General features: G+C 45.7%; 1 protein-coding gene and 14 non-coding genes across 15 annotated transcripts; 5 read left to right on the forward strand and 10 right to left on the reverse strand.

The window, feature by feature from the left end:
• The first annotated feature begins 7269 nt into the window (after positions 1-7269).
• On the forward strand, positions 7270-8518 carry LOC146547001 (uncharacterized). Its single transcript, XM_085266091.1, has 2 exons — positions 7270-7547; positions 8004-8518. Exons 1-2 carry the CDS (start codon positions 7370-7372, stop codon positions 8516-8518), a joined length of 693 nt encoding a protein of 230 aa, XP_085122217.1. The 5' UTR covers positions 7270-7369.
• Positions 8519-12118: 3600 nt separating this feature from the next.
• trnaw-cca (transfer RNA tryptophan (anticodon CCA)) lies at positions 12119-12190 on the reverse strand. The gene has a single exon. It is a non-coding gene; the product is annotated as a tRNA-Trp (tRNA).
• Positions 12191-13805: 1615 nt separating this feature from the next.
• Positions 13806-13877, reverse strand: trnam-cau (transfer RNA methionine (anticodon CAU)). The gene has a single exon. It is a non-coding gene; the product is annotated as a tRNA-Met (tRNA).
• Positions 13878-15182: 1305 nt separating this feature from the next.
• trnaw-cca (transfer RNA tryptophan (anticodon CCA)) lies at positions 15183-15254 on the reverse strand. Its single transcript has one exon. It is a non-coding gene; the product is annotated as a tRNA-Trp (tRNA).
• Positions 15255-16013: 759 nt separating this feature from the next.
• trnas-uga (transfer RNA serine (anticodon UGA)) lies at positions 16014-16096 on the forward strand. Its single transcript has one exon. It is a non-coding gene; the product is annotated as a tRNA-Ser (tRNA).
• A 918-nt stretch (positions 16097-17014) lies between these two features.
• On the reverse strand, positions 17015-17086 carry trnam-cau (transfer RNA methionine (anticodon CAU)). Its single transcript has one exon. It is a non-coding gene; the product is annotated as a tRNA-Met (tRNA).
• A 1305-nt stretch (positions 17087-18391) lies between these two features.
• Positions 18392-18463, reverse strand: trnaw-cca (transfer RNA tryptophan (anticodon CCA)). The gene has a single exon. It is a non-coding gene; the product is annotated as a tRNA-Trp (tRNA).
• A 759-nt stretch (positions 18464-19222) lies between these two features.
• Positions 19223-19305, forward strand: trnas-uga (transfer RNA serine (anticodon UGA)). Its single transcript has one exon. It is a non-coding gene; the product is annotated as a tRNA-Ser (tRNA).
• A 918-nt stretch (positions 19306-20223) lies between these two features.
• Positions 20224-20295, reverse strand: trnam-cau (transfer RNA methionine (anticodon CAU)). Its single transcript has one exon. It is a non-coding gene; the product is annotated as a tRNA-Met (tRNA).
• Positions 20296-21600: 1305 nt separating this feature from the next.
• trnaw-cca (transfer RNA tryptophan (anticodon CCA)) lies at positions 21601-21672 on the reverse strand. The gene has a single exon. It is a non-coding gene; the product is annotated as a tRNA-Trp (tRNA).
• A 759-nt stretch (positions 21673-22431) lies between these two features.
• trnas-uga (transfer RNA serine (anticodon UGA)) lies at positions 22432-22514 on the forward strand. Its single transcript has one exon. It is a non-coding gene; the product is annotated as a tRNA-Ser (tRNA).
• A 918-nt stretch (positions 22515-23432) lies between these two features.
• trnam-cau (transfer RNA methionine (anticodon CAU)) lies at positions 23433-23504 on the reverse strand. The gene has a single exon. It is a non-coding gene; the product is annotated as a tRNA-Met (tRNA).
• A 1305-nt stretch (positions 23505-24809) lies between these two features.
• trnaw-cca (transfer RNA tryptophan (anticodon CCA)) lies at positions 24810-24881 on the reverse strand. Its single transcript has one exon. It is a non-coding gene; the product is annotated as a tRNA-Trp (tRNA).
• Positions 24882-25640: 759 nt separating this feature from the next.
• trnas-uga (transfer RNA serine (anticodon UGA)) lies at positions 25641-25723 on the forward strand. Its single transcript has one exon. It is a non-coding gene; the product is annotated as a tRNA-Ser (tRNA).
• Positions 25724-26641: 918 nt separating this feature from the next.
• trnam-cau (transfer RNA methionine (anticodon CAU)) lies at positions 26642-26713 on the reverse strand. The gene has a single exon. It is a non-coding gene; the product is annotated as a tRNA-Met (tRNA).
• Between the last annotated feature and the right edge of the window lie 620 nt (positions 26714-27333).

The following is a 27333-nucleotide window of genomic DNA, read 5'->3' on the forward strand; positions in this document are numbered from 1 at the left end:
CAAAAAAGTGAAGCTTTCTTCGGTTGGACCCGTTAATTTAAATTTGTCGAAATTTGTTAGGTGCTGAATCTGTTAGGCCTGTCAGTGGTTGTAAATATAAGACGTCTTTGTGATATAAAATAGAGTTTTGTCTGAGCTTTGTGTGACCCTGTGGGTGATGAGAGCGCAGCTGCAGCGCTGAGAGCTATTTTTAGACGGTGTGAACATGCAAATGAGCGTGTGGCTGGGAGGAGAACGGAGCTTTTCACTTCCTGCCCAGAGTGTGTGTGAGCCTTAGAAGCAGAAGGCCTTTTATTGCTGAAAGCCTGTAAAGAAGCTGCTGGTTTTGATGTTATAACAATATAAATGGCTTTTGATTTATTGTTGTGAATATGTGCTTTATGAACTCACTTGTTTGTTGATTTATGTAATGTAAAAAGCATTTAAGACTGAGTAACTTCAGTTTTTGAGGAGCATAAAAGAGTGTTCCTAGATCAGAGTAAGCTGCTGTAAGTCAATTGAAAACAATTTAATTAAATCTTAAATATTTTATACTGATAACACAACTGATTTTAAGCCATACCTTTAAATAAGTAAAGTTCATGAAGTTTTCTGAGCTGCCATGACACAGAGAAAGTGGAGTGTTTCACCCTGAAAGGATGAAATGATGCTCTGCCTTTGTTGTCAAGTTCAAACATAGGCCGTAAATAAATATGAGCCACTAATAAGCGTGACATAATTAATAATTTCAAACAATAAAGCACATTGGGTGAGTGACCCAGATAACAATAATTTATGAGCACGCAATAAAGTGGACCTGTTAGAACCCCTTTGACATTTGTCCCTTCAACAATAAATGATTATATTGTGTCCCATGCACTAAACAGTCCCATTTAATACTGTTAAATCGTTGTTTAAATAGAATAAGCAAACATGCCTGTGCTTTATTTTGCAACCTGTAACATACAAATTGCAGAGGAAGAGGGTCGACTGGAGGTGACCTGTAAATGTCACATAGTGACTGAGGAAGGTGTTTCACCTTATGAGATGACAGTGTGGTCCGTGATTGAGCTGCATGAACTAAATGCCTATATACAACGTTGCCTATTTCTATTTCAAGGCTTAAAGGAGATGACTGAGCATGAAAATGATCCAAATTGGGAGCCCACAGAGGCCGCCCACTTTGCTCAGGCTATGGTAGAGTCGGTACTAGACGGTTTTGATTTTGATATGCTTGCTTGGGAAATAATGTAATTATCTGTGGAGATGTCTCCAAGCGATTAGTAGATTTAAAGGAGACAAATGTGTGCTTGAGAGTGCGTGGTTGAAATTGTGTGTGTGGGTGTGCGTTTGAAAGGCTTTGAAACATAGGTTTGATTTGAATAAAGCTAATCACAGTACTATGGTTTGGCATTGAAGTAGAGCGAGCTATACAGCTAATTATTGAGGAGTTTGGATTTAATTGGTCCATTGCTCCCTCGCTCGGTAAACAACACGGTGAATTTGTTAGTTTGTGAGCAAACATGATATTGCTTTGGAGCAATTTTCTGTGAAAATTTAAGGCTGTGTGAATGCATTCGAGCTGTGTTATTGTTTTGTGCCCCAAAGTTAACATGCAGTGTGTATGAGTTTATAACATTTATGTTACAGAGTGAAAAGTAGTTATTAAAAGTGAATATTGAAAGAGGCTTGGTTAAGTCTTGACACACTGCGTTGGCTGTGTGTCTTACCAAGCAGATCACAAGGAGACAGTGACCCTGGGAGGAGCGAAAGTAATTCTGAAAGCTAACAGGCAGACATTGCGGAGTGATCCAGAAGGAGGAGCCGTATAACGTCACAAAAAAGGGAGGTAAGCTTGTGTTCTAGGATAATGGCTGACGGCCCGAACACGACACCTACTGGGCAAAGAGGCTATAAGCCTCTAAAGGAGCAGCAGCAACAGTTAAAAAGAGCTATTCGCTTAGCTTCCCCTGGATCATCAAAGTTAGCTGAGAAGGAATGCAAAGCAATGGAAGCTGAGCTAAACAAGCTTATTGCTTCCCAACAGAGAGGGCTGGATGACAAAATAGCCCTAAGTCTTGTGCTCAAAATAGAAGGAGAGAGATGTGAGCAGCAATTGGAACAACTGCAAACCGAGGCAAAGAAACGTTCAATTAACTGGAAAATTAAACAACAAATCAAGAAACTACAGCAAACACATGCAAAGTGTTGCAAGTGGATGTTCTTGTGGAATGGAGCATCTTCCTGGATGGAGGAGGATGACACAGCTGAAACAGAAGATATGGAAAGCATAATGGAGGCTTTGAAACAACTGAAAGACCAAAATAAGAAGCTGGAAAACCAAATGAAGAACTGGATTCCAAAACCAGGAGATGCTAACAAGTATCACACAGCAGAGATTCTTCCTTGGGCCACATTAACATCTAATGCCGTAGGACGACAATATGTCATGCCTGTAATGACCCTCAGAGGAGGACAAGTTCAAGGCCCAGATGGACAGACGGCAGTGGTTGTGGGAGGAGTAGCTGATGTTGAATACACCAGAGCACCACGGGTGTTTCATAATGAAGGGCCTATGACAGTTAAATGTCAGTCCCTGAATGGGGAAGGGAAAGAGATAACATCAGCCGCAGAGGAAGGCTTGCCTTTGCCTTCTTGTTCACATGAGAGAGAAGACAGGCCAAAAGCCGAAGCATCAAGAGAGAGCCTGCCAGACCAGACTGGAGAAGCGGATTGGACCCCAACAAACGAGGAAATGATTTCACCGGTGGAAAGGATGGCACAACCGGCTTTCATCGGGCTGCCAACACCAGCAAGAGAAGAGCAGGCCCAAACCAGGTCAAAACACTCCAAAGCAATGGCCAAGTCAGACACATGGGTAGGAGAAGTATTCGGACGAATGCTTGAAGCCCCGCAAGGGCTATTGGAAGTATTAAATACACTGAAGACCGTAAAGGACAAAATGACCAAAAGCATGGCAGAAGAGGAGAGCGACAATGACTCATCTACCACAGAGGAGGAAGAAGATGATGAAGATAACGACAGAGGAGGAGTCGCGTCAGAACCAAGTATAGCCAGGAATCTTAGGTCAAGACAGGTGAAAAAAGAGCAGGGACAGAGGAGGCCTATTTTTAAGAGTTCAAAAGGCAAGGGAAAATTGGGACAGTGTAAAACTGTGACCAAAGCAGAAAAAGCTGTGGGCACTCATTATAATTTGCCTTTAGTGGCTGGTGCAAAAAATGAACCAGTGTACCGCGCATACAAAGTAAGAGATTTGGAGGCATTGGTTAAACAGCTTCCACCTATAACTGGGGGCGGAGCAAGGTGGTTGCGTGAATTAGGCAGACTAACAGAAGGAGAGGAGCTTGCGATTGGCGATTTTCGCGCCATTTCTGCGCGGTGTATGCTCGGTGGTGGGCTAGCAGATGTAGAGGCTATAGCTCGCACAACTCGCCATGCAAATGATTTGCCTTATCATGAAGTGCAATGTGCTTTGTCTGACGCAGTCCGTGAAAAGTACCCAACCCCTAATACAGGAGCCATACCTAAAATAATTTGGGACCCCCAAAACACACCTAGAGAGTTTTTAGAAAAAGCCAGAGATCAGTGGTTGTTAGAAACAGGTACCCATCCGGGTAGAGAAGGTGAGCATCGGGCGTGGTTTCGCTCAGCGGTGCTGGCAGGGCTGCCAAACCAGGTCACAGAAGATCTACAGAAAAACCCAGATTTTGCCGTAGCAGATTCGGTGCAGTGGGAAAGACACGTCTCACATCGTTTGCAGCTGGAGCAGGACAGGGCGAACAAGCAGAAAAAAGAGTTGGAGGAGGCACAAGCGTCTCTACTCAAACTACAGTTGGTGGAGGCCAGAAACAAAGCCAGCGAAAAGAAAAAAGAGGAAAAAGAAAAAACAGAAAAAATTATGATAGTTGCGACCCAGCCTGGTCCTGGGCCTGAATGGCCAGATAGTGGCCCGGGTCCCTGCACTAATGACGGATGGCCCGCCAATGCACCAAGGCAGAACCAACCCACAGGGAATTGGGGAACCGGTGGATCGTACAGAGGGCGTGGTGGCTCAGCGGGGGGAGTACAAAGAGCTCGTAACACGGGGAATCTCAGCAGTGTGCCTTGGAATGTCTGTTGGAGGTGTGGAGCAGAGGGTCATTGGAGCAAATATTGCCCAGAACGTCGTCAGAACAATCAAAGAAGAGGCTACCAATCCCAGGCACGTGGAGCTCCGAGAGCAAGAGATGGCTCTAGGGGAGCATATCAGGCCCCAAACCCGAGTGCAGCACCAGCCGCGCAGTATCCAGTGGCTGACTGGAGGGAGGACCAGTACTGAAGGGACCCGGAGGGACCAAACAGTATGGTGATGGCAGATCCCATGCTGTTAATGACTGTAGAAGGGACAGAATTGCCCTTCTTAGTAGACACTGGAGCAACATATTCAACCTTGAGAGCAGCACCAGACAGTGCAACGTTGTCCTGCCACACAGTGAACGTGGTGGGTTTTTCCGGGATCCCGACAACTCTGCCAGTGACTGACCCAGCTTTGACAAAGCTGGGCAAGCAGACTTTGAAACACAACTATGTGGTGTCATCGCAAGCGCCAGTAAATCTTATGGGCAGGGACCTGCTCGTGAAGTTGGGCGCCACAATCACATGTTCAGCAGATGGATTATCTGTGACTCTGCCAGGGGGCCAGAATTTTCCGTGCCTGGGAACAAGTTCAAAGACTCAATATCTGCTTCAAGACTGTGAAAGAGCAAAAGTCAATATCTACTGGGGGAGACTAGTGAAAGAGGATGTTCTGAGGCAATTTCAGCTGTGGAGACCCTGGATAATGAGCTTGGCAGTTTACTCCCCTCCGCGCGACCCTTACCACGTTACCCTGTTTTATGATAAAGAGAATGACGACACCTATCGTGAATTATTTCAATCTGATCTTGAGGGTCAGACGTGGAATGTGCAAACACATGACATCTACATCGGACCAGAAGGTGTAGCCGCGGCTGTGAAATTAACTGATGAACAACTGCCTTGGTACAATGTGGAAGAAAATTCAACCCCTCACATTACATTGGCGGTCCACCAAGGTCATGGTGCAGGTGATCTAGGTCCAATGGTCAGGCGAGCACTGGACGACACAGGGTGGCAAAGAACCCAAATTCCTAACTTATCTTATGCTCCAAATTGTAAAACATATCGCATAACTTGTGCCTGTGAGGGTACAGTGATCTTGGAACATAAAGAAATTTCAAAAACACATGGTGAGGAGTGTGTAGATCATCCTCACGCAGTTGCTGGACTGTCGAATCTGCCTGACAGTCTATGGTCAAAAGGGCCCACGGATGTTGGCCTAGCTAAGTGTCCTCCTGTCTTGTTCCAGCTCAAGTCACACACACCAATCAATAGACCACAGTATAAACACAAACCTGAAGCAGAGGCAGGAATTACAGAAACAATAGAAGGCCTGCTAAGGGCCGGGGTGTTAGAGCCCTCTCACTCACTGTGGAACACACCAATTCTACCAGTGGAGAAACATGGAACAGGAAAATACCGTATGGCACATGATTTGAGAGCCATTAATGAAATATTGCTCTCTACTACTGCACCGGTACCAAATCTGTACACAGCTTTATCAGCTATCACATGTGACCAAAAGTGGTTCACGTGCATTGACCTGGCAAATGCATTCTTTTGTCTTCCTCTGCATGAGTCACTCAGAGACATTTTTTCATTCACATACAGAGGCCAACAACTCAGATACACACGTTTGCCACAAGGCTTTGCACTTTCTCCAGGCATTTTCAATCAGGTGCTTAAAGAAGCCCTGTCGTCATGTAAATTGCCTAATGATTGTACATTAATACAATATGTTGATGATCTTCTCATTGCAGCCCCGTCAGCAGCGGATTGTACAGCGGCATCGTTCGTTGTGTTGAATAGGTTGGCGGAATGTGGCTTTAAAGTAAGTAAAGACAAGCTGCAGTTAGTTCGCCCTGAAGTGACCTTTTTGGGCCGGGTAATCGCACACAAATCAGTGGGTTTGATGAACACACACAGAGACCAAATTTTGACACACCCAAAACCGCGAACTGTGAGAGAAATGCTTTCTTTTCTTGGTTTAACAGGTTACAGCAGGCAGTTCATTCCGGATTATGCAGGCAAAACTGCCCCTTTAAGGGGCCTAATGAAGCAAGTTGGTGTTCGAAACTTTAAGGCTGAGTTGCCTTGGACGCCTGAAGCTGAAGCCGCATTTATTAGGGTAAAACAGGATTTGTCAAGGGCCTCAGATTTAGCCACACCCAATTATGATGAGCCATTCTATTTGGATGTTTCTGAAACAAACTCAATTGTAAATGGAGTGTTGTTTCAGAAAAAAGGGGGGGGTAGAGAAGTGCTCATGTATGTTAGTGTAAAACTACATCCAACAGAAGCAAAGCATCCTACATGCACACAACATGCAGCAGGGGTCGCTAGAATTATCCAAAAAACAGCACATGTAGTGAGAGAACACCCACTAAAAATACTCACTACACATAGCATAGTGGCATACGTGAATTCACAAGCATTTTGTATGTCACCACGGGCACAACAGAGACTGAGTAAAGTCTTAGAGGCCCCAAATTTGACATTCACACATGAAGGAATTAACATGGCAGATTTAATGGGTGTAGGGGAACCACATGACTGCGCCAAAAGAGCACAGATCGAGGAAAAGATTAGAGAGGACCTGAAGGCCGAACCCATACCGGGAGCTGAGGACTGGTTCACCGATGGATGTTGCCACCGAGACGAAGGAGGACTGAAAGCAGGGTATGCGGTGGTCTGCAGAGTAGAAGGAGATTATCAGGTCAGAGAGTCAGGAAGGATTGAGGGAAAGCAGTCGGCCCAGAGAGCTGAAGTGATAGCCTTAGCTCGAGCTTTGAGACTAGCCAAGAACAGGAGAGTGAACATCTACACCGATTCGGCATATGCGTTTGGAGCAGCGCATGTGGAGCTGCCTCAGTGGAAAAGAGCAGGATTCAGAACAGCAACCAATGCACCTATTTCCCACAAACATGAAATGGAGGAACTGGAAAAGGCCTTGGCTGACCCAGAGGAGGTGAGCATTATAAAATGCAAAGCTCACTCCCAAGGAACCAGCATGGTGGAAAAAGGAAACCAGAGAGCAGACGAAGCCGCAAAGGAGGCCGCAGGCTACAAAGGACAGAGACAAATGATACAGGTAACCCCAGAAGAGGAGAGATCTGTTGACTTGATTGAGGAAGTTAAACGGGCCCAGGAGGAGGCATCCCCAGAGGAAAAGGGGGTGTGGAAAAACAAAGGAGCCTGGCAGGATGGACATTTGTGGAGGGGGCCAGACGGGCGCCCCGTGCTGACAGCCAAAATGGCAGAACAGAAGGTGGATGAAGCCCACGGACTTGCCCACGTGGGGAGAGCCCAGATGGAAAGAAATTTGTGTCATTGGTGGCATCCTGAGCTGCGAGGAATGATAAGGGAGAAGGCCAGGATGTGCTTAATCTGTGGGGCACACAATCCTAAGCCAGCAGTAAAACCGGAAGTGGGTAAGTTTCGGCCCCCTGAGAGGCCGGGAGAGGAGATTGTTATTGATTTCACTGATATGATTGATTCTGGGCCGGGCGGTGTAAGATATTTGTTAGTGTGTGTTGACGCTTTGACCGGCTGGCCAGAGGCCTGGGCTACAAAAAAGGAGGATGCTAAGACTGTCATTAAGTGTTTAATCAATCATTACATTCCCCGTCATGGGTTCCCGAAAAGAATTAGATCAGATAATGGAACCCATTTTAAAAATCAAGATTTGGAAAAAGTAGAAAAAATGTTGGGCGTCCAGCATAAATTTGGAACGGTCTATCATCCTCAGTCTCAGGGGAAAGTAGAAAGAATGAACCTAAATTTGAAAAACAAATTGGCAAAAATCTGCGCGCAAACAGGGCTAAATTGGGTCGCAGCCCTGCCGGTTGCGTTGATGACCATAAGATGTTCTGTTAATCAATCCACAGGTTTTACACCATACGAGCTGCAAACCGGGAGACAGTTTCCGGCACCTTGGACGGTGGGCTCAGTTGAACGGGACAAAAAGGGGAACCGGTCCCACGCAGACTACTGGAACGAGCTAAAGGCGCTAGTGTCCAGTTTCACGAAACAGGCGGCTTGTAAAGGGCCCACAGGAGAAGGAGAGGTCCCGGACGCGAAAACAGTGTGGCTGAGAGTCATCAAACGAAAGTGGAAGGAGCCCCGCTGGACTGGTCCATATGAGGTATCGGCTCGGACGGCGACAGCGGTCCAACTGAAGGGGAAAGGCGACACCTGGTATCACTGGACGCAGTGCGCGGCTGCGCACGAGGGCTTGGTGGGGAAGGATCAATCTCAACCCGACGCAGGTGAAATTGAGCGGCAGAATAATCCCTCACACCTGTGCAACGGACCGACCGGTGGTCTACCCGGAAGGTCGAAGAAAGAAGAGCAGCCAAGGAGGAGATCGCCGCGCCAACGAAAAGGAGCGGTACCACACTGAACACCTAAAACAGGAGAGAGGCTCTGACAAAGGGCTTTGAACTTTTTACTACACCATAACATTCACATACCACCATGCCATCACAACAATTAGACACTGGTGATGAAAGAAGAGTTTCAAAAGCCATCACAATGTTCAAAATTATTATGAGTTTGATGTTAACTATGTTGCTAATCATGGCTATTTGTTTTTTGATTTGATTGTTGCAGACCGACCCGGGAAACCAGTCTGAGCACGGAGGCCATGCCAGTCCGGCGTTGTTTGATACACCAAGTACATCACGCGTGGTCCATAGTGATTTAAGGTTGCGGGCAAGAGTGAAGCGCGAGGTCTCTGGTAAAAAGGATGAGTGTCTCAGCACATATGGTGGTTTAGAATTAGATTATGTTATTGGCTCCACAACTTCCTTTACGTTTGATCTGTGTGATGTTGTTAATTGCAGGGACGTCGGCAGTGCTTGGAGGGGATACAATGTGTGGGTCTGTTGGGATTATTCAGTGAGTACGCACTGCGAGAGGGGAAATCGTCCGTATGACAGCTGGTGCCGTAATTGGGACCAGGTAAGGGGTTACACTGGGCAAAATTGGGAACCGTTAGAATCAGGATCAGAAAACGGGCTTAAACTACAGAGGGATTTTAGCCCCTCTGGAAACGCGTTAACTTTATCATTGGGGAATTGGCATCGCAAACAATCTATGTATTTGGTTCTGGGGGTGGAAATAGCGGGGGTTGATCCAAAAGGGTTAATTAAAGTTAATTTCCTAGAAAAAACTAATCGCGTACCGTCAGGTAGAGAAGACATAACAACTCGTGTGATTTCTACTCCCACCAGCTCTGTTGCATCTTTTACAGGGCATGAGGGGAGCGGGTCATCGGAAGCTACACCAGAGGAGCACGAACCAAGGGAGAGGCGAGTAGTGTCGGTGGACTACACCACCCTGAAACCTCAGGATTTGATTGAACGCGCTACCGGGTTCAGTGACAGCAACATCTGGCTGGACTGGATAGCCCAAAATGCTAGAGAACAAAAAGTGGCTAATTGTGTAGCCTGCGCTTCGGCAAGGCCGCGTTTATTTATAGAGCCTGCACCTCTGTATCCAGAGGATCAGTGGGGCTATAATTGTATGTTGCAAATAACTAGAGGAGCTGTGAATACGGGGAACTGCACTGTGTTGTCCAGTCTATTTCCCCCTATTGGCAAGCTCACGCAAGTAGGGCCGTTTATGCCCCGGAAAGATAATTATACGTGCTTTAAGTTTACCACAGATAAAGTTAAATATCGGTTGGGGGAAATTGACCCCAGTTGGTGTTCGGTCACCCAGATTGGGAGGACCACCAACAATGTGAGTGATGCAGCCACCCTAATTGGGACTTGGGCTAGGAGCGGGCTGTATTTCTATTGCGGGCACAGGACTCTACTGGTACGTGTTCCTCTTGGGAGCGTGAGGACGTGCGCGATGGTGAGACTAGGAGCGCCACTTATGCTAATCGGAAATAAGGTAAAGTCAATTCCCTCACACAATACGCGCACTTTGGCAGCCAGGCGCAAAAGACACATTTTGAGAAAGAGAGGAATACAAGACACAAATGTTTATGACCCTAGAATGAATTCCCCCACCTGGATCGACTCCATTGGAGTGCCCAGGGGGGTTCCAAATGAATTTAAACTTGTTGACCAAATAGCAGCCGGGTTTGAAAATATTCCAATAATTTCTGCTTTCTTTCCAGTGACTCCAAACAAGAATGTAGATAGGATTAATTATGTTCATTACAATGTACTGAGGCTCTCTAACCTGACCAGAGACGGATTGGAGGGGTTAGCGGAGCAGGTGGGTCCGACCTCGTTAATGGGAGTGCAGAATAGAATGGCCCTTGACATGTTGTTAGCGGAAAAGGGGGGCGTGTGTGCTATGTTTGCCGACCAGTGTTGCACCTTTATTCCAAACAATACTGCTCCAGATGGGTCGGTAACCAAGGCTCTGGAGGGCCTAAAGAGCCTTTCTGAAACTATGCATGATCACTCCGGTGTTGGTAATCCGTTAGAAGGCTGGCTGACCTCAGTGTTCGGACGGTGGAAGGGGGTCATCGCTTCGGTCATGTTTTCTTTGTCTGTTGTGGTGGGTATTATGGTTATTTGTTGTTGTCTCATCCCTTGTGCCAGAAGAATGTTCAAAAGTATGTCTGTGAGGGCAGTGGACCCTGGAGTCATTACTCCAATGTCCATGATGCCAATGATGCATGTGGAACTGAATGTGTAGGCCAAGGAGGGACACAACTGTTTGTGACCTCTGGATTCTCCAGAGGTCAACAGAGGGAATTGTAGAATAAGGAGGGGATGTTTTTCTCATTATCATTTAATATTTTAATATGGCATTATTAGTTCATTAGAAGTATATAACCAGCTTTGCATTAAGCATGAATTGAAGTTTTTGATCTTACATTATTCTTTGCATTACAGTGATGGTGATAACTTTAGTTTGATCTTTTTTACAGGTACCAGAATAATAACATGATTTTCCATTGCAGATGTAACCATGATCATTCCATACACATTGCAGTTTGTTGCTCATTCTAGAGTTGTGCTCAAGGTAATTAAAGGTTAAAAGCTACAGCCAGCGCGAGTCTGGCTGATCTATGGAGGGCAAAGGCTTTGAGCTTGGAAGGCCGCACGCGCTTACACAGCACTTATAAGATGTTATTCTTGGTGATTTTGTGCTTAGTCATGTTTTAATATGTTTTAAGTAGAAGTAGCTGATCCAGCAATATTCATTTAATATTATATACTTGATTTAGAGCAATACACACTGATGGTCTTAATAAATGAAAGAGTCCTTGTAGCTGCCATGTTGTGTCTTAGCAGGGTACAGACGGTTCCAGGAGAGGGGGGCAGTTAGCATCTGCCCTCGGGAAGGAGACGATGTTATTCTTTGTGTTAAATAAAATTGTCAACATTGATTGTATTACACCTGTCACTACGCATGAGGGGGCGTTCTAATACCCTGATTTCATAAAACTATGGTGATGTGTTTTTTGAGATGAGATCTGAGACTGTCTGCATACAGTGTCCATCTCCCACGTGTGTGATCATTAAATCATCGTTTGACTCAACCCGACCGGACCAGTGTTGTTATTGTGGGTTTTTCCTCTGGTGTCCATCTCCAATATTTTTGAACCATAACAACACCTATCCAATGTATTCACACCTGGTGCTTTCAGAAAACAATGGAACGTCCAGCTACCCGGGCCCCCTCCCCAGACGGTCAACACTTGCGGCTCCCCCATCACCTCTACCACTCAGTAAAGCTCACAAATTTCTCCATGTGCCTTCACACCTCTTTCCATACTTGAAAGGGATGTAAACAGACTCTCTAAGACACAGGACCCATGCAAAGCAGCTGGGCCAAATTCGGTGCCTCCATCCACCCTGAGGCACTGTGCTGATCAGTTGTCTACAGTGTTCACTGACACCATCAACAACTCACTGGAGACACGTCATGAGTCATGGACCTGAATTTCTGGACAGACGGACGAGTATGCCACAAGCAACTAAAAACCTCCTATTGGAAGGGAATCACAGGCTGCAGTCCCCTCACTCTCGGCTGACCTTGACGTGATTTGAACACGCAACCTTCTGATCTGGAGTCAGATGCGCTACCATTGCGCCACAAGGTCCCACAAACCTGCCCCTCTGCTCAAAACTTCTGAAAATCTCTGAGAAGCCAGACCATCTTTCCACACAAGCAATTTTTCTGCAACTGGAGGTTGTTCAACTTGTGAATGCAAAGAGGTTGTGCCAAAGACGCATGTCATTTCAGACCATGCATGTCAACATGCACACGTAGAATCTCTCTTTATACTTGAAAGGTTCTCCTCTTTGAGAAAAGAATACAAATCGAGGTTTGAAGTGCGCTTGCAGTAGTCAATCAAAGGCCTAATATAGTGTCTGTCATCCAGTGCTCACGCTCTGATGAGCTTTGCAAGCCAGCTAGACAAATTCTTAACAATGCATATTTGTTACTGATGCTTGTCAGAGAAAGACAAAGTCCTTGGACAGTGTCTAAAAATAAAAGACCTTCCTCTCACACACACCTAAAAAGTGATTGCTCAGAAGGGAGTGCTTTTGTACGTGATGATCTCCTGTCTCAAACACAAGCTGCTCTGGAGAGGCTCCTTGTGCCGTCTGCACCAAAATGCTATTCATGGGGGTAGGAGACCAGTGCTGTCAGCCTTGAATGAAATCTTACCTGACTAAACGACCTTACACTTCACACACAATGGTCTCTTCAACGACTGTTAATGGTATTTACCAGAGAAGTGACTTCTGACTAGGGAGTGTTCTGGCATGTGATGATCTCCAAAAGAACCAGCGCTGTTGGAGTATGGGTGCTTCTTTTTCTGCTAAGATAAGGTTGCAATTAGTCGGAGGGGCTCATATACAAAAGTTGCAACGGTGCCCAGGAGCATTGAGTGATTGACAGTTCTCCAATCACCGGTTCACACCACTGTACTTACATACTAATCATTCATGTACAAAATGTGCTTGTCTCCAAGGAGAGTCCCTCTTCTTCTCTCCAGGCTTTATAAACAAAAACGGTGGGAGATGTCGATCAGTGGCATGTGCACAGACTTTGAGTCACATATTAATTCAAACAGGCTGCAGTCCTGTCACTCTTGGTTGACCTTGATGTGATTTGAACATGCAAGCTTCTGATCTGGAGTCAGATGCGTTACCATTGCCCCAGAAGGTCCCACAAACCTGCCCCTCTGCCCAAAACTTCTGAAAATCTCTGCAAAGCCAATCCATCTTCTTTCCACACAAGACATCAAAATTGTTGCAGGGGGCTACTTGTTATCACTGCTATAGAAAGGCTAGAATGACAAATCTTAATCCTTTCTGGCTACGTTTGGTTTTCAGTTAGGCGGCAGTACCTGGTCACTGGTCTCCCGGCAAACACAGCCAGCCATTTGGGTACACCCAAAGCAACACAGTGGTCCAACCGTTTACCGTCACTTTAGCAGCAGGTACACCGTTGCCTCCATTGTTGTTCTTGTGTTGCAAACAGGTGATGTCACGCTGTTGAGGTAACAAAGTGAATGGGCTTTGAAGAAGATGTGGCGAACAGGTTATATTCACTAGGATTTGCTTCTTAGTGAGGCAACTTCTGGGTTTAGTCTGTTTTGTCCAATTTTAGGAAGGTGAATGGCTTCTTCCTGGAAACCTATCCCAGACTTGTAAGCAAGCCTTTCGGAGCACAGTTGTTTAGTACGTCCTGAAAACAGACGAGCCTAGCAGAGGATGGTTTCGATCCATCGACCTCTGGGTTATGGGCCCAGCACGCTTCCGCTGCGCCACTCTGCTCCACACGTACCACAAGACTAGCGCTGCTTAAAAGTGGGCCTTCAATAACATCTTGCATGAACAAACTGTGGGAATTCTGAAGGTGGACGGTACCCGTTTGAACACTGACTTTTATAAATCTTTGTCACCTTGGCGTTCAATGCTTCAGAGCTTCTTGGACTGCTTGTCAGGTCTCGTGTGCGGCCCAACAGATTTTAAGCTAGGGTCAGCCAACCATTTCCTCGTTAGCTGCTAACTCGAATCACTGAGCTTATTGTGTGAGCCACTGAGTCGCATAGTCACGTAAACGCTTAGACGTGAAAACACTGACACTTGGTGTTGCGTATGTTTACTTCCTAAATAAACCCATGAACTCTCTTCAATGAACCTTATTTTACCTTTAGTTAACTAAAATCGACATTCTGTTACACGAACACACTCTGCTGATGCACTTCGATGCTCTTAATACTTCCCGCTGATTGTCATTGGTAGTTCTCATCGGTAGAGATGTAATACCGTCTGTAATCACAAGCACCGACATTAGACATGAAATCTGAATGTATCCAACACAGCGGACACAGTGACATTGTCCACAGTGAAAAACTATCCTGGATATGATGAGCTTGCTTCAGAATGCCAAGCCCAGCTCTGAAGCTGCTTTTAGATTTCATTATCATTCAAAACTGTTTGTTTGCTCAGAATGAAAAACTTATACTTGATATTTGAATGTTTTTTTCTTTACAATAATTTTGTGAGTTTCTCTTTGGTGCAGTCTTTACTTCTTTCAACTATGTGTTTACATGTATCTCATGGCATGGTTCTCTGTATACCTAAAGCATGTGGGTGTTTTGTTTGCCATTTGTATTCAGTTCCATTTACAGAAGCCCTCTAATTCAGCTACTATTCACACCTATCCAATGTATTCACACCTGGTGCTTTCAGAAAACAATGGAACGTCCAGCTACCCGGGCCCCCTCCCCAGACGGTCAACACTTGCGGCTCCCCCATCACCTCTACCACTCAGTAAAGCTCACAAATTTCTCCATGTGCCTTCACACCTCTTTCCATACTTGAAAGGGATGTAAACAGACTCTCTAAGACACAGGACCCATGCAAAGCAGCTGGGCCAAATTCGGTGCCTCCATCCACCCTGAGGCACTGTGCTGATCAGTTGTCTACAGTGTTCACTGACACCATCAACAACTCACTGGAGACACGTCATGAGTCATGGACCTGAATTTCTGGACAGACGGACGAGTATGCCACAAGCAACTAAAAACCTCCTATTGGAAGGGAATCACAGGCTGCAGTCCCCTCACTCTCGGCTGACCTTGACGTGATTTGAACACGCAACCTTCTGATCTGGAGTCAGATGCGCTACCATTGCGCCACAAGGTCCCACAAACCTGCCCCTCTGCTCAAAACTTCTGAAAATCTCTGAGAAGCCAGACCATCTTTCCACACAAGCAATTTTTCTGCAACTGGAGGTTGTTCAACTTGTGAATGCAAAGAGGTTGTGCCAAAGACGCATGTCATTTCAGACCATGCATGTCAACATGCACACGTAGAATCTCTCTTTATACTTGAAAGGTTCTCCTCTTTGAGAAAAGAATACAAATCGAGGTTTGAAGTGCGCTTGCAGTAGTCAATCAAAGGCCTAATATAGTGTCTGTCATTCAGTGCTCACGCTCTGATGAGCTTTGCAAGCCAGCTAGACAAATTCTTAACAATGCATATTTGTTACTGATGCTTGTCAGAGAAAGACAAAGTCCTTGGACAGTGTCTAAAAATAAAAGACCTTCCTCTCACACACACCTAAAAAGTGATTGCTCAGAAGGGAGTGCTTTTGTACGTGATGATCTCCTGTCTCAAACACAAGCTGCTCTGGAGAGGCTCCTTGTGCCGTCTGCACCAAAATGCTATTCATGGGGGTAGGAGACCAGTGCTGTCAGCCTTGAATGAAATCTTACCTGACTAAACCACCTTACACTTCACACACAATGGTCTCTTCAACGACTGTTAATGGTATTTACCAGAGAAGTGACTTCTGAGTAGGGAGTGTTCTGGCATGTGATGATCTCCAAAAGAACCAGCGCTGTTGGAGCAGGGAGCAGGCATCTCTCACCACAGGCCAAAAGGTGCAGGTGAAGAGGAGGAGCTGTGATGGCCGAGAGGTTAAGGCGTTGGATTTGAAATCCAATGGGGTGTTCCCCGCGCAGATTCAAACCCTGCTCACAGCGAAAATGCGTTACGGGTGCTTCTTTTTCTGCTAAGATAAGGTTGCAATTAGTCGGAGGGGCTCATATACAAAAGTTGCAACAGTGCCCAGGAGCATTGAGTGATTGACAGTTCTCCAATCACCGGTTCACACCACTGTACTTACATACTAATCATTCATGTACAAAATGTGCTTGTCTCCAAGGAGAGTCCCTCTTCTTCTCTCCAGGCTTTATAAACAAAAACGGTGGGAGATGTCGATCAGTGGCATGTGCACAGACTTTGAGTCACATATTAATTCAAACAGGCTGCAGTCCTGTCACTCTTGGTTGACCTTGATGTGATTTGAACACGCAAGCTTCTGATCTGGAGTCAGATGCGCTACCATTGCCCCACAAGGTCCCACAAACCTGCCCCTCTGCCCAAAACTTCTGAAAATCTCTGCAAAGCCAATCCATCTTCTTTCCACACAAGACATCAAAATTGTTGCAGGGGGCTACTTGTTATCACTGCTATAGAAAGGCTAGAATGACAAATCTTAATCCTTTCTGGCTACGTTTGGTTTTCAGTTAGGCGGCAGTACCTGGTCACTGGTCTCCCGGCAAACACAGCCAGCCATTTGGGTACACCCAAAGCAACACAGTGGTCCAACCGTTTACCGTCACTTTAGCAGCAGGTACACCGTTGCCTCCATTGTTGTTCTTGTGTTGCAAACAGGTGATGTCACGCTGTTGAGGTAACAAAGTGAATGGGCTTTGAAGAAGATGTGGCGAACAGGTTATATTCACTAGGATTTGCTTCTTAGTGAGGCAACTTCTGGGTTTAGTCTGTTTTGTCCAATTTTAGGAAGGTGAATGGCTTCTTCCTGGAAACCTATCCCAGACTTGTAAGCAAGCCTTTCGGAGCACAGTTGTTTAGTACGTCCTGAAAACAGACGAGGCTAGCAGAGGATGGTTTCGATCCATCGACCTCTGGGTTATGGGCCCAGCACGCTTCCGCTGCGCCACTCTGCTCCACACGTACCACAAGACTAGCGCTGCTTAAAAGTGGGCCTTCAATAACATCTTGCATGAACAAACTGTGGGAATTCTGAAGGTGGACGGTACCCGTTTGAACACTGACTTTTATAAATCTTTGTCACCTTGGCGTTCAATGCTTCAGAGCTTCTTGGACTGCTTGTCAGGTCTCGTGTGCGGCCCAACAGATTTTAAGCTAGGGTCAGCCAACCATTTCCTCGTTAGCTGCTAACTCGAATCACTGAGCTTATTGTGTGAGCCACTGAGTCGCATAGTCACGTAAACGCTTAGACGTGAAAACACTGACACTTGGTGTTGCGTATGTTTACTTCCTAAATAAACCCATGAACTCTCTTCAATGAACCTTATTTTACCTTTAGTTAACTAAAATCGACATTCTGTTACACGAACACACTCTGCTGATGCACTTCGATGCTCTTAATACTTCCCGCTGATTGTCAATGGTAGTTCTCATCGGTAGAGATGTAATACCGTCTGTAATCACAAGCACCGACATTAGACATGAAATCTGAATGTATCCAACACAGCGGACACAGTGACATTGTCCACAGTGAAAAACTATCCTGGATATGATGAGCTTGCTTCAGAATGCCAAGCCCAGCTCTGAAGCTGCTTTTAGATTTCATTATCATTCAAAACTGTTTGTTTGCTCAGAATGAAAAACTTATACTTGATATTTGAATGTTTTTTTCTTTACAATAATTTTGTGAGTTTCTCTTTGGTGCAGTCTTTACTTCTTTCAACTATGTGTTTACATGTATCTCATGGCATGGTTCTCTGTATACCTAAAGCATGTGGGTGTTTTGTTTGCCATTTGTATTCAGTTCCATTTACAGAAGCCCTCTAATTCAGCTACTATTCACACCTATCCAATGTATTCACACCTGGTGCTTTCAGAAAACAATGGAACGTCCAGCTACCCGGGCCCCCTCCCCAGACGGTCAACACTTGCGGCTCCCCCATCACCTCTACCACTCAGTAAAGCTCACAAATTTCTCCATGTGCCTTCACACCTCTTTCCATACTTGAAAGGGATGTAAACAGACTCTCTAAGACACAGGACCCATGCAAAGCAGCTGGGCCAAATTCGGTGCCTCCATCCACCCTGAGGCACTGTGCTGATCAGTTGTCTACAGTGTTCACTGACACCATCAACAACTCACTGGAGACACGTCATGAGTCATGGACCTGAATTTCTGGACAGACGGACGAGTATGCCACAAGCAACTAAAAACCTCCTATTGGAAGGGAATCACAGGCTGCAGTCCCCTCACTCTCGGCTGACCTTGACGTGATTTGAACACGCAACCTTCTGATCTGGAGTCAGATGCGCTACCATTGCGCCACAAGGTCCCACAAACCTGCCCCTCTGCTCAAAACTTCTGAAAATCTCTGAGAAGCCAGACCATCTTTCCACACAAGCAATTTTTCTGCAACTGGAGGTTGTTCAACTTGTGAATGCAAAGAGGTTGTGCCAAAGACGCATGTCATTTCAGACCATGCATGTCAACATGCACACGTAGAATCTCTCTTTATACTTGAAAGGTTCTCCTCTTTGAGAAAAGAATACAAATCGAGGTTTGAAGTGCGCTTGCAGTAGTCAATCAAAGGCCTAATATAGTGTCTGTCATTCAGTGCTCACGCTCTGATGAGCTTTGCAAGCCAGCTAGACAAATTCTTAACAATGCATATTTGTTACTGATGCTTGTCAGAGAAAGACAAAGTCCTTGGACAGTGTCTAAAAATAAAAGACCTTCCTCTCACACACACCTAAAAAGTGATTGCTCAGAAGGGAGTGCTTTTGTACGTGATGATCTCCTGTCTCAAACACAAGCTGCTCTGGAGAGGCTCCTTGTGCCGTCTGCACCAAAATGCTATTCATGGGGGTAGGAGACCAGTGCTGTCAGCCTTGAATGAAATCTTACCTGACTAAACGACCTTACACTTCACACACAATGGTCTCTTCAACGACTGTTAATGGTATTTACCAGAGAAGTGACTTCTGAGTAGGGAGTGTTCTGGCATGTGATGATCTCCAAAAGAACCAGCGCTGTTGGAGCAGGGAGCAGGCATCTCTCACCACAGGCCAAAAGGTGCAGGTGAAGTGGAGGAGCTGTGATGGCCGAGAGGTTAAGGCGTTGGATTTGAAATCCAATGGGGGGTTCCCCGCGCAGGTTCAAACCCTGCTCACAGCGAAAATGCGTTACGGGTGCTTCTTTTTCTGCTAAGATAAGGTTGCAATTAGTCGGAGGGGCTCATATACAAAAGTTGCAACGGTCCCCAGGAGCATTGAGTGATTGACAGTTCTCCAATCACCGGTTCACACCACTGTACTTACATACTAATCATTCATGTACAAAATGTGCTTGTCTCCAAGGAGAGTCCCTCTTCTTCTCTCCAGGCTTTATAAACAAAAACGGTGGGAGATGTCGATCAGTGGCATGTGCACAGACTTTGAGTCACATATTAATTCAAACAGGCTGCAGTCCTGTCACTCTTGGTTGACCTTGATGTGATTTGAACACGCAAGCTTCTGATCTGGAGTCAGATGCGCTACCATTGCCCCACAAGGTCCCACAAACCTGCCCCTCTGCCCAAAACTTCTGAAAATCTCTGCAAAGCCAATCCATCTTCTTTCCACACAAGACATCAAAATTGTTGCAGGGGGCTACTTGTTATCACTGCTATAGAAAGGCTAGAATGACAAATCTTAATCCTTTCTGGCTACGTTTGGTTTTCAGTTAGGCGGCAGTACCTGGTCACTGGTTTCCCGGCAAACACAGCCAGCCATTTGGGTACACCCAAAGCAACACAGTGGTCCAACCGTTTACCGTCACTTTAGCAGCAGGTACACCGTTGCCTCCATTGTTGTTCTTGTGTTGCAAACAGGTGATGTCACGCTGTTGAGGTAACAAAGTGAATGGGCTTTGAAGAAGATGTGGCGAACAGGTTATATTCACTAGGATTTGCTTCTTAGTTAGGCAACTTCTGGGTTTAGTCTGTTTTGTCCAATTTTTGGAAGGTGAATGGCTTCTTCCTGGAAACCTATCCCAGACTTGTAAGCAAGCCTTTCGGAGCACAGTTGTTTAGTACGTCCTGAAAACAGACGAGCCTAGCAGAGGATGGTTTCGATCCATCGACCTCTGGGTTATGGGCCCAGCACGCTTCCGCTGCGCCACTCTGCTCCACACGTACCACAAGACTAGCGCTGCTTAAAAGTGGGCCTTCAATAACATCTTGCATGAACAAACTGTGGGAATTCTGAAGGTGGACGGTACCCGTTTGAACACTGACTTTTATAAATCTTTGTCACCTCAGCGTTCAATGCTTCAAAGCTTCTTGGACTGCTTGTCAGGTCTCGTGTGCGGCCCAACAGATTTTAAGCTAGGGTCAGCCAACCATTTCCTCGTTAGCTGCTAACTCGAATCACTGAGCTTATTGTGTGAGCCACTGAGTCGCATAGTCACGTAAACGCTTAGACGTGAAAACACTGACACTTGGTGTTGCATATGTTTACTTCCTAAATAAACCCATGAACTCTCTTCAATGAACCTTATTTTACCTTTAGTTAACTAAAATCGACATTCTGTTACACGAACACACTCTGCTGATGCACTTCGATGCTCTTAATACTTCCCGCTGATTGTCAATGGTAGTTCTCATCGGTAGAGATGTAATACCGTCTGTAATCACAAGCACCGACATTAGACATGAAATCTGAATGTATCCAACACAGCGGACACAGTGACATTGTCCACAGTGAAAAACTATCCTGGATATGATGAGCTTGCTTCAGAATGCCAAGCCCAGCTCTGAAGCTGCTTTTAGATTTCATTATCATTCAAAACCGTTTGTTTGCTCGGAATGAAAAACGTATACTTGATATTTGAATGTTTTTTTCTTTACAATAATTTTGTGAGTTTCTCTTTGGTGCAGTCTTTACTTCTTTCAACTATGTGTTTACATGTATCTCATGGCATGGTTCTCTGTATACCTGCAGCATGTGGGTGTTTTGTTTGCCATTTGTATTCAGTTCCATTTACAGAAGCCCTCTAATTCAGCTACTATTCACACCTATCCAATGTATTCACACCTGGTGCTTTCAGAAAACAATGGAATGTCCAGCTACCCGGGCCCCCTCCCCAGACGGTCAACACTTGCGGCTCCCCCATCACCTCTACCACTCAGTAAAGCTCACAAATTTCTCCATGTGCCTTCACACCTCTTTCCATACTTGAAAGGGATGTAAACAGACTCTCTAAGACACAGGACCCACGCAAAGCAGCTGGGCCAAATTCGGTGCCTCCATCCACCCTGAGGCACTGTGCTGATCAGTTGTCTACAGTGTTCACTGACACCATCAACAACTCACTGGAGACACGTCATGAGTCATGGACCTGAATTTCTGGACAGACGGACGAGTATGCCACAAGCAACTAAAAACCTCCTATTGGAAGGGAATCACAGGCTGCAGTCCCCTCACTCTTGGCTGACCTTGACGTGATTTGAACACGCAACCTTCTGATCTGGAGTCAGATGCGCTACCATTGCGCCACAAGGTCCCACAAACCTGCCCCTCTGCTCAAAACTTCTGAAAATCTCTGAGAAGCCAGACCATCTTTCCACACAAGCAATTTTTCTGCAACTGGAGGTTGTTCAACTTGTGAATGCAAAGAGGTTGTGCCAAAGACGCATGTCATTTCAGACCATGCATGTCAACATGCACACGTAGAATCTCTCTTTATACTTGAAAGGTTCTCCTCTTTGAGAAAAGAATACAAATCGAGGTTTGAAGTGCGCTTGCAGTAGTCAATCAAAGGCCTAATATAGTGTCTGTCATTCAGTGCAAACGCTCTGATGCGCTTTGCAAGCCAGCTAGACAAATTCTTAACAATGCATATTTGTTACTGATGCTTGTCAGAGAAAGACAAAGTCCTTGGACAGTGTCTAAAAATAAAAGACCTTCCTCTCACACACACCTAAAAAGTGATTGCTCAGAAGGGAGTGCTTTTGTACGTGATGATCTCCTGTCTCAAACACAAGCTGCTCTGGAGAGGCTCCTTGTGCCGTCTGCACCAAAATGCTATTCATGGGGGTAGGAGACCAGTGCTGTCAGCCTTGAATGAAATCTTACCTGACTAAACGACCTTACACTTCACACACAATGGTCTCTTCAACGACTGTTAATGGTATTTACCAGAGAAGTGACTTCTGACTAGGGAGTGTTCTGGCATGTGATGATCTCCAAAAGAACCAGCGCTGTTGGAGCAGGGAGCAGGCATCTCTCACCACAGGCCAAAAGGTGCAGGTGAAGTGGAGGAGCTGTGATGGCCGAGAGGTTAAGGCGTTGGATTTGAAATCCAATGGGGGGTTCCCCGCGCAGGTTCAAACCCTGCTCACAGCGAAAATGCGTTACGGGTGCTTCTTTTTCTGCTAAGATAAGGTTGCAATTAGTCGGAGGGGCTCATATACAAAAGTTGCAACGGTGCCCAGGAGCATTGAGTGATTGACAGTTCTCCAATCACCGGTTCACACCACTGTACTTACATACTAATCATTCATGTACAAAATGTGCTTGTCTCCAAGGAGAGTCCCTCTTCTTCTCTCCAGGCTTTATAAACAAAAACGGTGGGAGATGTCGATCAGTGGCATGTGCACAGACTTTGAGTCACATATTAATTCAAACAGGCTGCAGTCCTGTCACTCTTGGTTGACCTTGATGTGATTTGAACACGCAAGCTTCTGATCTGGAGTCAGATGCGCTACCATTGCCCCACAAGGTCCCACAAACCTGCCCCTCTGCCCAAAACTTCTGAAAATCTCTGCAAAGCCAATCCATCTTCTTTCCACACAAGACATCAAAATTGTTGCAGGGGGCTACTTGTTATCACTGCTATAGAAAGGCTAGAATGACAAATCTTAATCCTTTCTGGCTACGTTTGGTTTTCAGTTAGGCGGCAGTACCTGGTCACTGGTCTCCCGGCAAACACAGCCAGCCATTTGGGTACACCCAAAGCAACACAGTGGTCCAACCGTTTACCGTCACTTTAGCAGCAGGTACACCGTTGCCTCCATTGTTGTTCTTGTGTTGCAAACAGGTGATGTCACGCTGTTGAGGTAACAAAGTGAATGGGCTTTGAAGAAGATGTGGCGAACAGGTTATATTAACTAGGATTTGCTTCTTAGTTAGGCAACTTCTGGGTTTAGTCTGTTTTGTCCAATTTTTGGAAGGTGAATGGCTTCTTCCTGGAAACCTATCCCAGACTTGTAAGCAAGCCTTTCGGAGCACAGTTGTTTAGTACGTCCTGAAAACAGACGAGCCTAGCAGAGGATGGTTTCGATCCATCGACCTCTGGGTTATGGGCCCAGCACGCTTCCGCTGCGCCACTCTGCTCCACACGTACCACAAGACTAGCGCTGCTTAAAAGTGGGCCTTCAATAACATCTTGCATGAACAAACTGTGGGAATTCTGAAGGTGGACGGTACCCGTTTGAACACTGACTTTTATAAATCTTTGTCACCTCAGCGTTCAATGCTTCAAAGCTTCTTGGACTGCTTGTCAGGTCTCGTGTGCGGCCCAACAGATTTTAAGCTAGGGTCAGCCAACCATTTCCTCGTTAGCTGCTAACTCGAATCACTGAGCTTATTGTGTGAGCCACTGAGTCGCATAGTCACGTAAACGCTTAGACGTGAAAACACTGACACTTGGTGTTGCATATGTTTACTTCCTAAATAAACCCATGAACTCTCTTCAATGAACCTTATTTTACCTTTAGTTAACTAAAATCGACATTCTGTTACACGAACACACTCTGCTGATGCACTTCGATGCTCTTAATACTTCCCGCTGATTGTCAATGGTAGTTCTCATCGGTAGAGATGTAATACCGTCTGTAATCACAAGCACCGACATTAGACATGAAATCTGAATGTATCCAACACAGCGGACACAGTGACATTGTCCACAGTGAAAAACTATCCTGGATATGATGAGCTTGCTTCAGAATGCCAAGCCCAGCTCTGAAGCTGCTTTTAGATTTCATTATCATTCAAAACCGTTTGTTTGCTCGGAATGAAAAACTTATACTTGATATTTGAATGTTTTTTTCTTTACAATAATTTTGTGAGTTTCTCTTTGGTGCAGTCTTTACTTCTTTCAACTATGTGTTTACATGTATCTCATGGCATTGCTCTCTGTATACCTGCAGCATGTGGGTGTTTTGTTTGCCATTTGTATTCAGTTCCATTTACAGAAGCCCTCTAATTCAGCTACTATTCACACCTATCCAATGTATTCACACCTGGTGCTTTCAGAAAACAATGGAACGTCCAGCTACCCGGGCCCCCTCCCCAGACGGTCAACACTTGCGGCTCCCCCATCACCTCTACCACTCAGTAAAGCTCACAAATTTCTCCATGTGCCTTCACACCTCTTTCCATACTTGAAAGGGATGTAAACAGACTCTCTAAGACACAGGACCCACGCAAAGCAGCTGGGCCAAATTCGGTGCCTCCATCCACCCTGAGGCACTGTGCTGATCAGTTGTCTACAGTGTTCACTGACACCATCAACAACTCACTGGAGACACGTCATGAGTCATGGACCTGAATTTCTGGACAGACGGACGAGTATGCCACAAGCAACTAAAAACCTCCTATTGGAAGGGAATCACAGGCTGCAGTCCTCTCACTCTCGGCTGACCTTGACGTGATTTGAACACGCAACCTTCTGATCTGGAGTCAGATGCGCTACCATTGCGCCACAAGGTCCCACAAACCTGCCCCTCTGCTCAAAACTTCTGAAAATCTCTGAGAAGCCAGACCATCTTTCCACACAAGCAATTTTTCTGCAACTGGAGGTTGTTCAACTTGTGAATGCAAAGAGGTTGTGCCAAAGACGCATGTCATTTCAGACCATGCATGTCAACATGCACACGTAGAATCTCTCTTTATACTTGAAAGGTTCTCCTCTTTGAGAAAAGAATACAAATCGAGGTTTGAAGTGCGCTTGCAGTAGTCAATCAAAGGCCTAATATAGTGTCTGTCATTCAGTGCTCACGCTCTGATGAGCTTTGCAAGCCAGCTAGACAAATTCTTAACAATGCATATTTGTTACTGATGCTTGTCAGAGAAAGACAAAGTCCTTGGACAGTGTCTAAAAATAAAAGACCTTCCTCTCACACACACCTAAAAAGTGATTGCTCAGAAGGGAGTGCTTTTGTACGTGATGATCTCCTGTCTCAAACACAAGCTGCTCTGGAGAGGCTCCTTGTGCCGTCTGCACCAAAATGCTATTCATGGGGGTAGGAGACCAGTGCTGTCAGCCTTGAATGAAATCTTACCTGACTAAACGACCTTACACTTCACACACAATGGTCTCTTCAACGACTGTTAATGGTATTTACCAGAGAAGTGACTTCTGACTAGGGAGTGTTCTGGCATGTGATGATCTCCAAAAGAACCAGCGCTGTTGGAGCAGGGAGCAGGCATCTCTCACCACAGGCCAAAAGGTGCAGGTGAAGTGGAGGAGCTGTGATGGCCGAGAGGTTAAGGCGTTGGATTTGAAATCCAATGGGGGGTTCCCCGCGCAGGTTCAAACCCTGCTCACAGCGAAAATGCGTTACGGGTGCTTCTTTTTCTGCTAAGATAAGGTTGCAATTAGTCGGAGGGGCTCATATATAAAAGTTGCAACGGTGCCCAGGAGCATTGAGTGATTGACAGTTCTCCAATCACCGGTTCACACCACTGTACTTACATACTAATCATTCATGTACAAAATGTGCTTGTCTCCAAGGAGAGTCCCTCTTCTTCTCTCCAGGCTTTATAAACAAAAACGGTGGGAGATGTCGATCAGTGGCATGTGCACAGACTTTGAGTCACATATTAATTCAAACAGGCTGCAGTCCTGTCACTCTTGGTTGACCTTGATGTGATTTGAACACGCAAGCTTCTGATCTGGAGTCAGATGCGCTACCATTGCCCCACAAGGTCCCACAAACCTGCCCCTCTGCCCAAAACTTCTGAAAATCTCTGCAAAGCCAATCCATCTTCTTTCCACACAAGACATCAAAATTGTTGCAGGGGGCTACTTGTTATCACTGCTATAGAAAGGCTAGAATGACAAATCTTAATCCTTTCTGGCTACGTTTGGTTTTCAGTTAGGCGGCAGTACCTGGTCACTGGTCTCCCGGCAAACACAGCCAGCCATTTGGGTACACCCAAAGCAACACAGTGGTCCAACCGTTTACCGTCACTTTAGCAGCAGGTACACCGTTGCCTCCATTGTTGTTCTTGTGTTGCAAACAGGTGATGTCACGCTGTTGAGGTAACAAAGTGAATGGGCTTTGAAGAAGATGTGGCGAACAGGTTATATTAACTAGGATTTGCTTCTTAGTTAGGCAACTTCTGGGTTTAGTCTGTTTTGTCCAATTTTTGGAAGGTGAATGGCTTCTTCCTGGAAACCTATCCCAGACTTGTAAGCAAGCCTTTCGGAGCACAGTTGTTTAGTACGTCCTGAAAACAGACGAGCCTAGCAGAGGATGGTTTCGATCCATCGACCTCTGGGTTATGGGCCCAGCACGCTTCCGCTGCGCCACTCTGCTCCACACGTACCACAAGACTAGCGCTGCTTAAAAGTGGGCCTTCAATAACATCTTGCATGAACAAACTGTGGGAATTCTGAAGGTGGACGGTACCCGTTTGAACACTGACTTTTATAAATCTTTGTCACCTCAGCGTTCAATGCTTCAAAGCTTCTTGGACTGCTTGTCAGGTCTCGTGTGCGGCCCAACAGATTTTAAGCTAGGGTCAGCCAACCATTTCCTCGTTAGCTGCTAACTCGAATCACTGAGCTTATTGTGTGAGCCACTGAGTCGCATAGTCACGTAAACGCTTAGACGTGAAAACACTGACACTTGGTGTTGCATATGTTTACTTCCTAAATAAACCCATGAACTCTCTTCAATGAACCTTATTTTACCTTTAGTTAACTAAAATCGACATTCTGTTACACGAACACACTCTGCTGATGCACTTCGATGCTCTTAATACTTCCCGCTGATTGTCAATGGTAGTTCTCATCGGTAGAGATGTAATACCGTCTGTAATCACAAGCACCAACATTAGACATGAAATCTGAATGTATCCAACACAGCGGACACAGTGACATTGTCCACAGTGAAAAACTATCCTGGATATGATGAGCTTGCTTCAGAATGCCAAG

Source organism: Mchenga conophoros, linkage group LG23 (assembly GCF_057382185.1).
Source record: "Mchenga conophoros isolate Kocher_MC1m ecotype Shallow Benthic linkage group LG23, M_conophoros_male_GT1.1, whole genome shotgun sequence".
Taxonomy (NCBI): Eukaryota; Metazoa; Chordata; class Actinopteri; order Cichliformes; family Cichlidae; genus Mchenga; species Mchenga conophoros.

What these genes read in the sequence shown, in the direction of transcription:
- LOC146547001 (XM_085266091.1), top strand. Translation starts at nt 7,370, where the DNA reads ATGGCAGAACAGAAGGTGGATGAAGCCCACGGACTTGCCCACGTGGGG. An exon ending in AGCAGTAAAACCGGAAGTGG is followed by an intron (nt 7,548 to 8,003) that starts GTAAGTTTCGGC and finishes ATCAATCCACAG; the next exon opens with GTTTTACACCATACGAGCTG.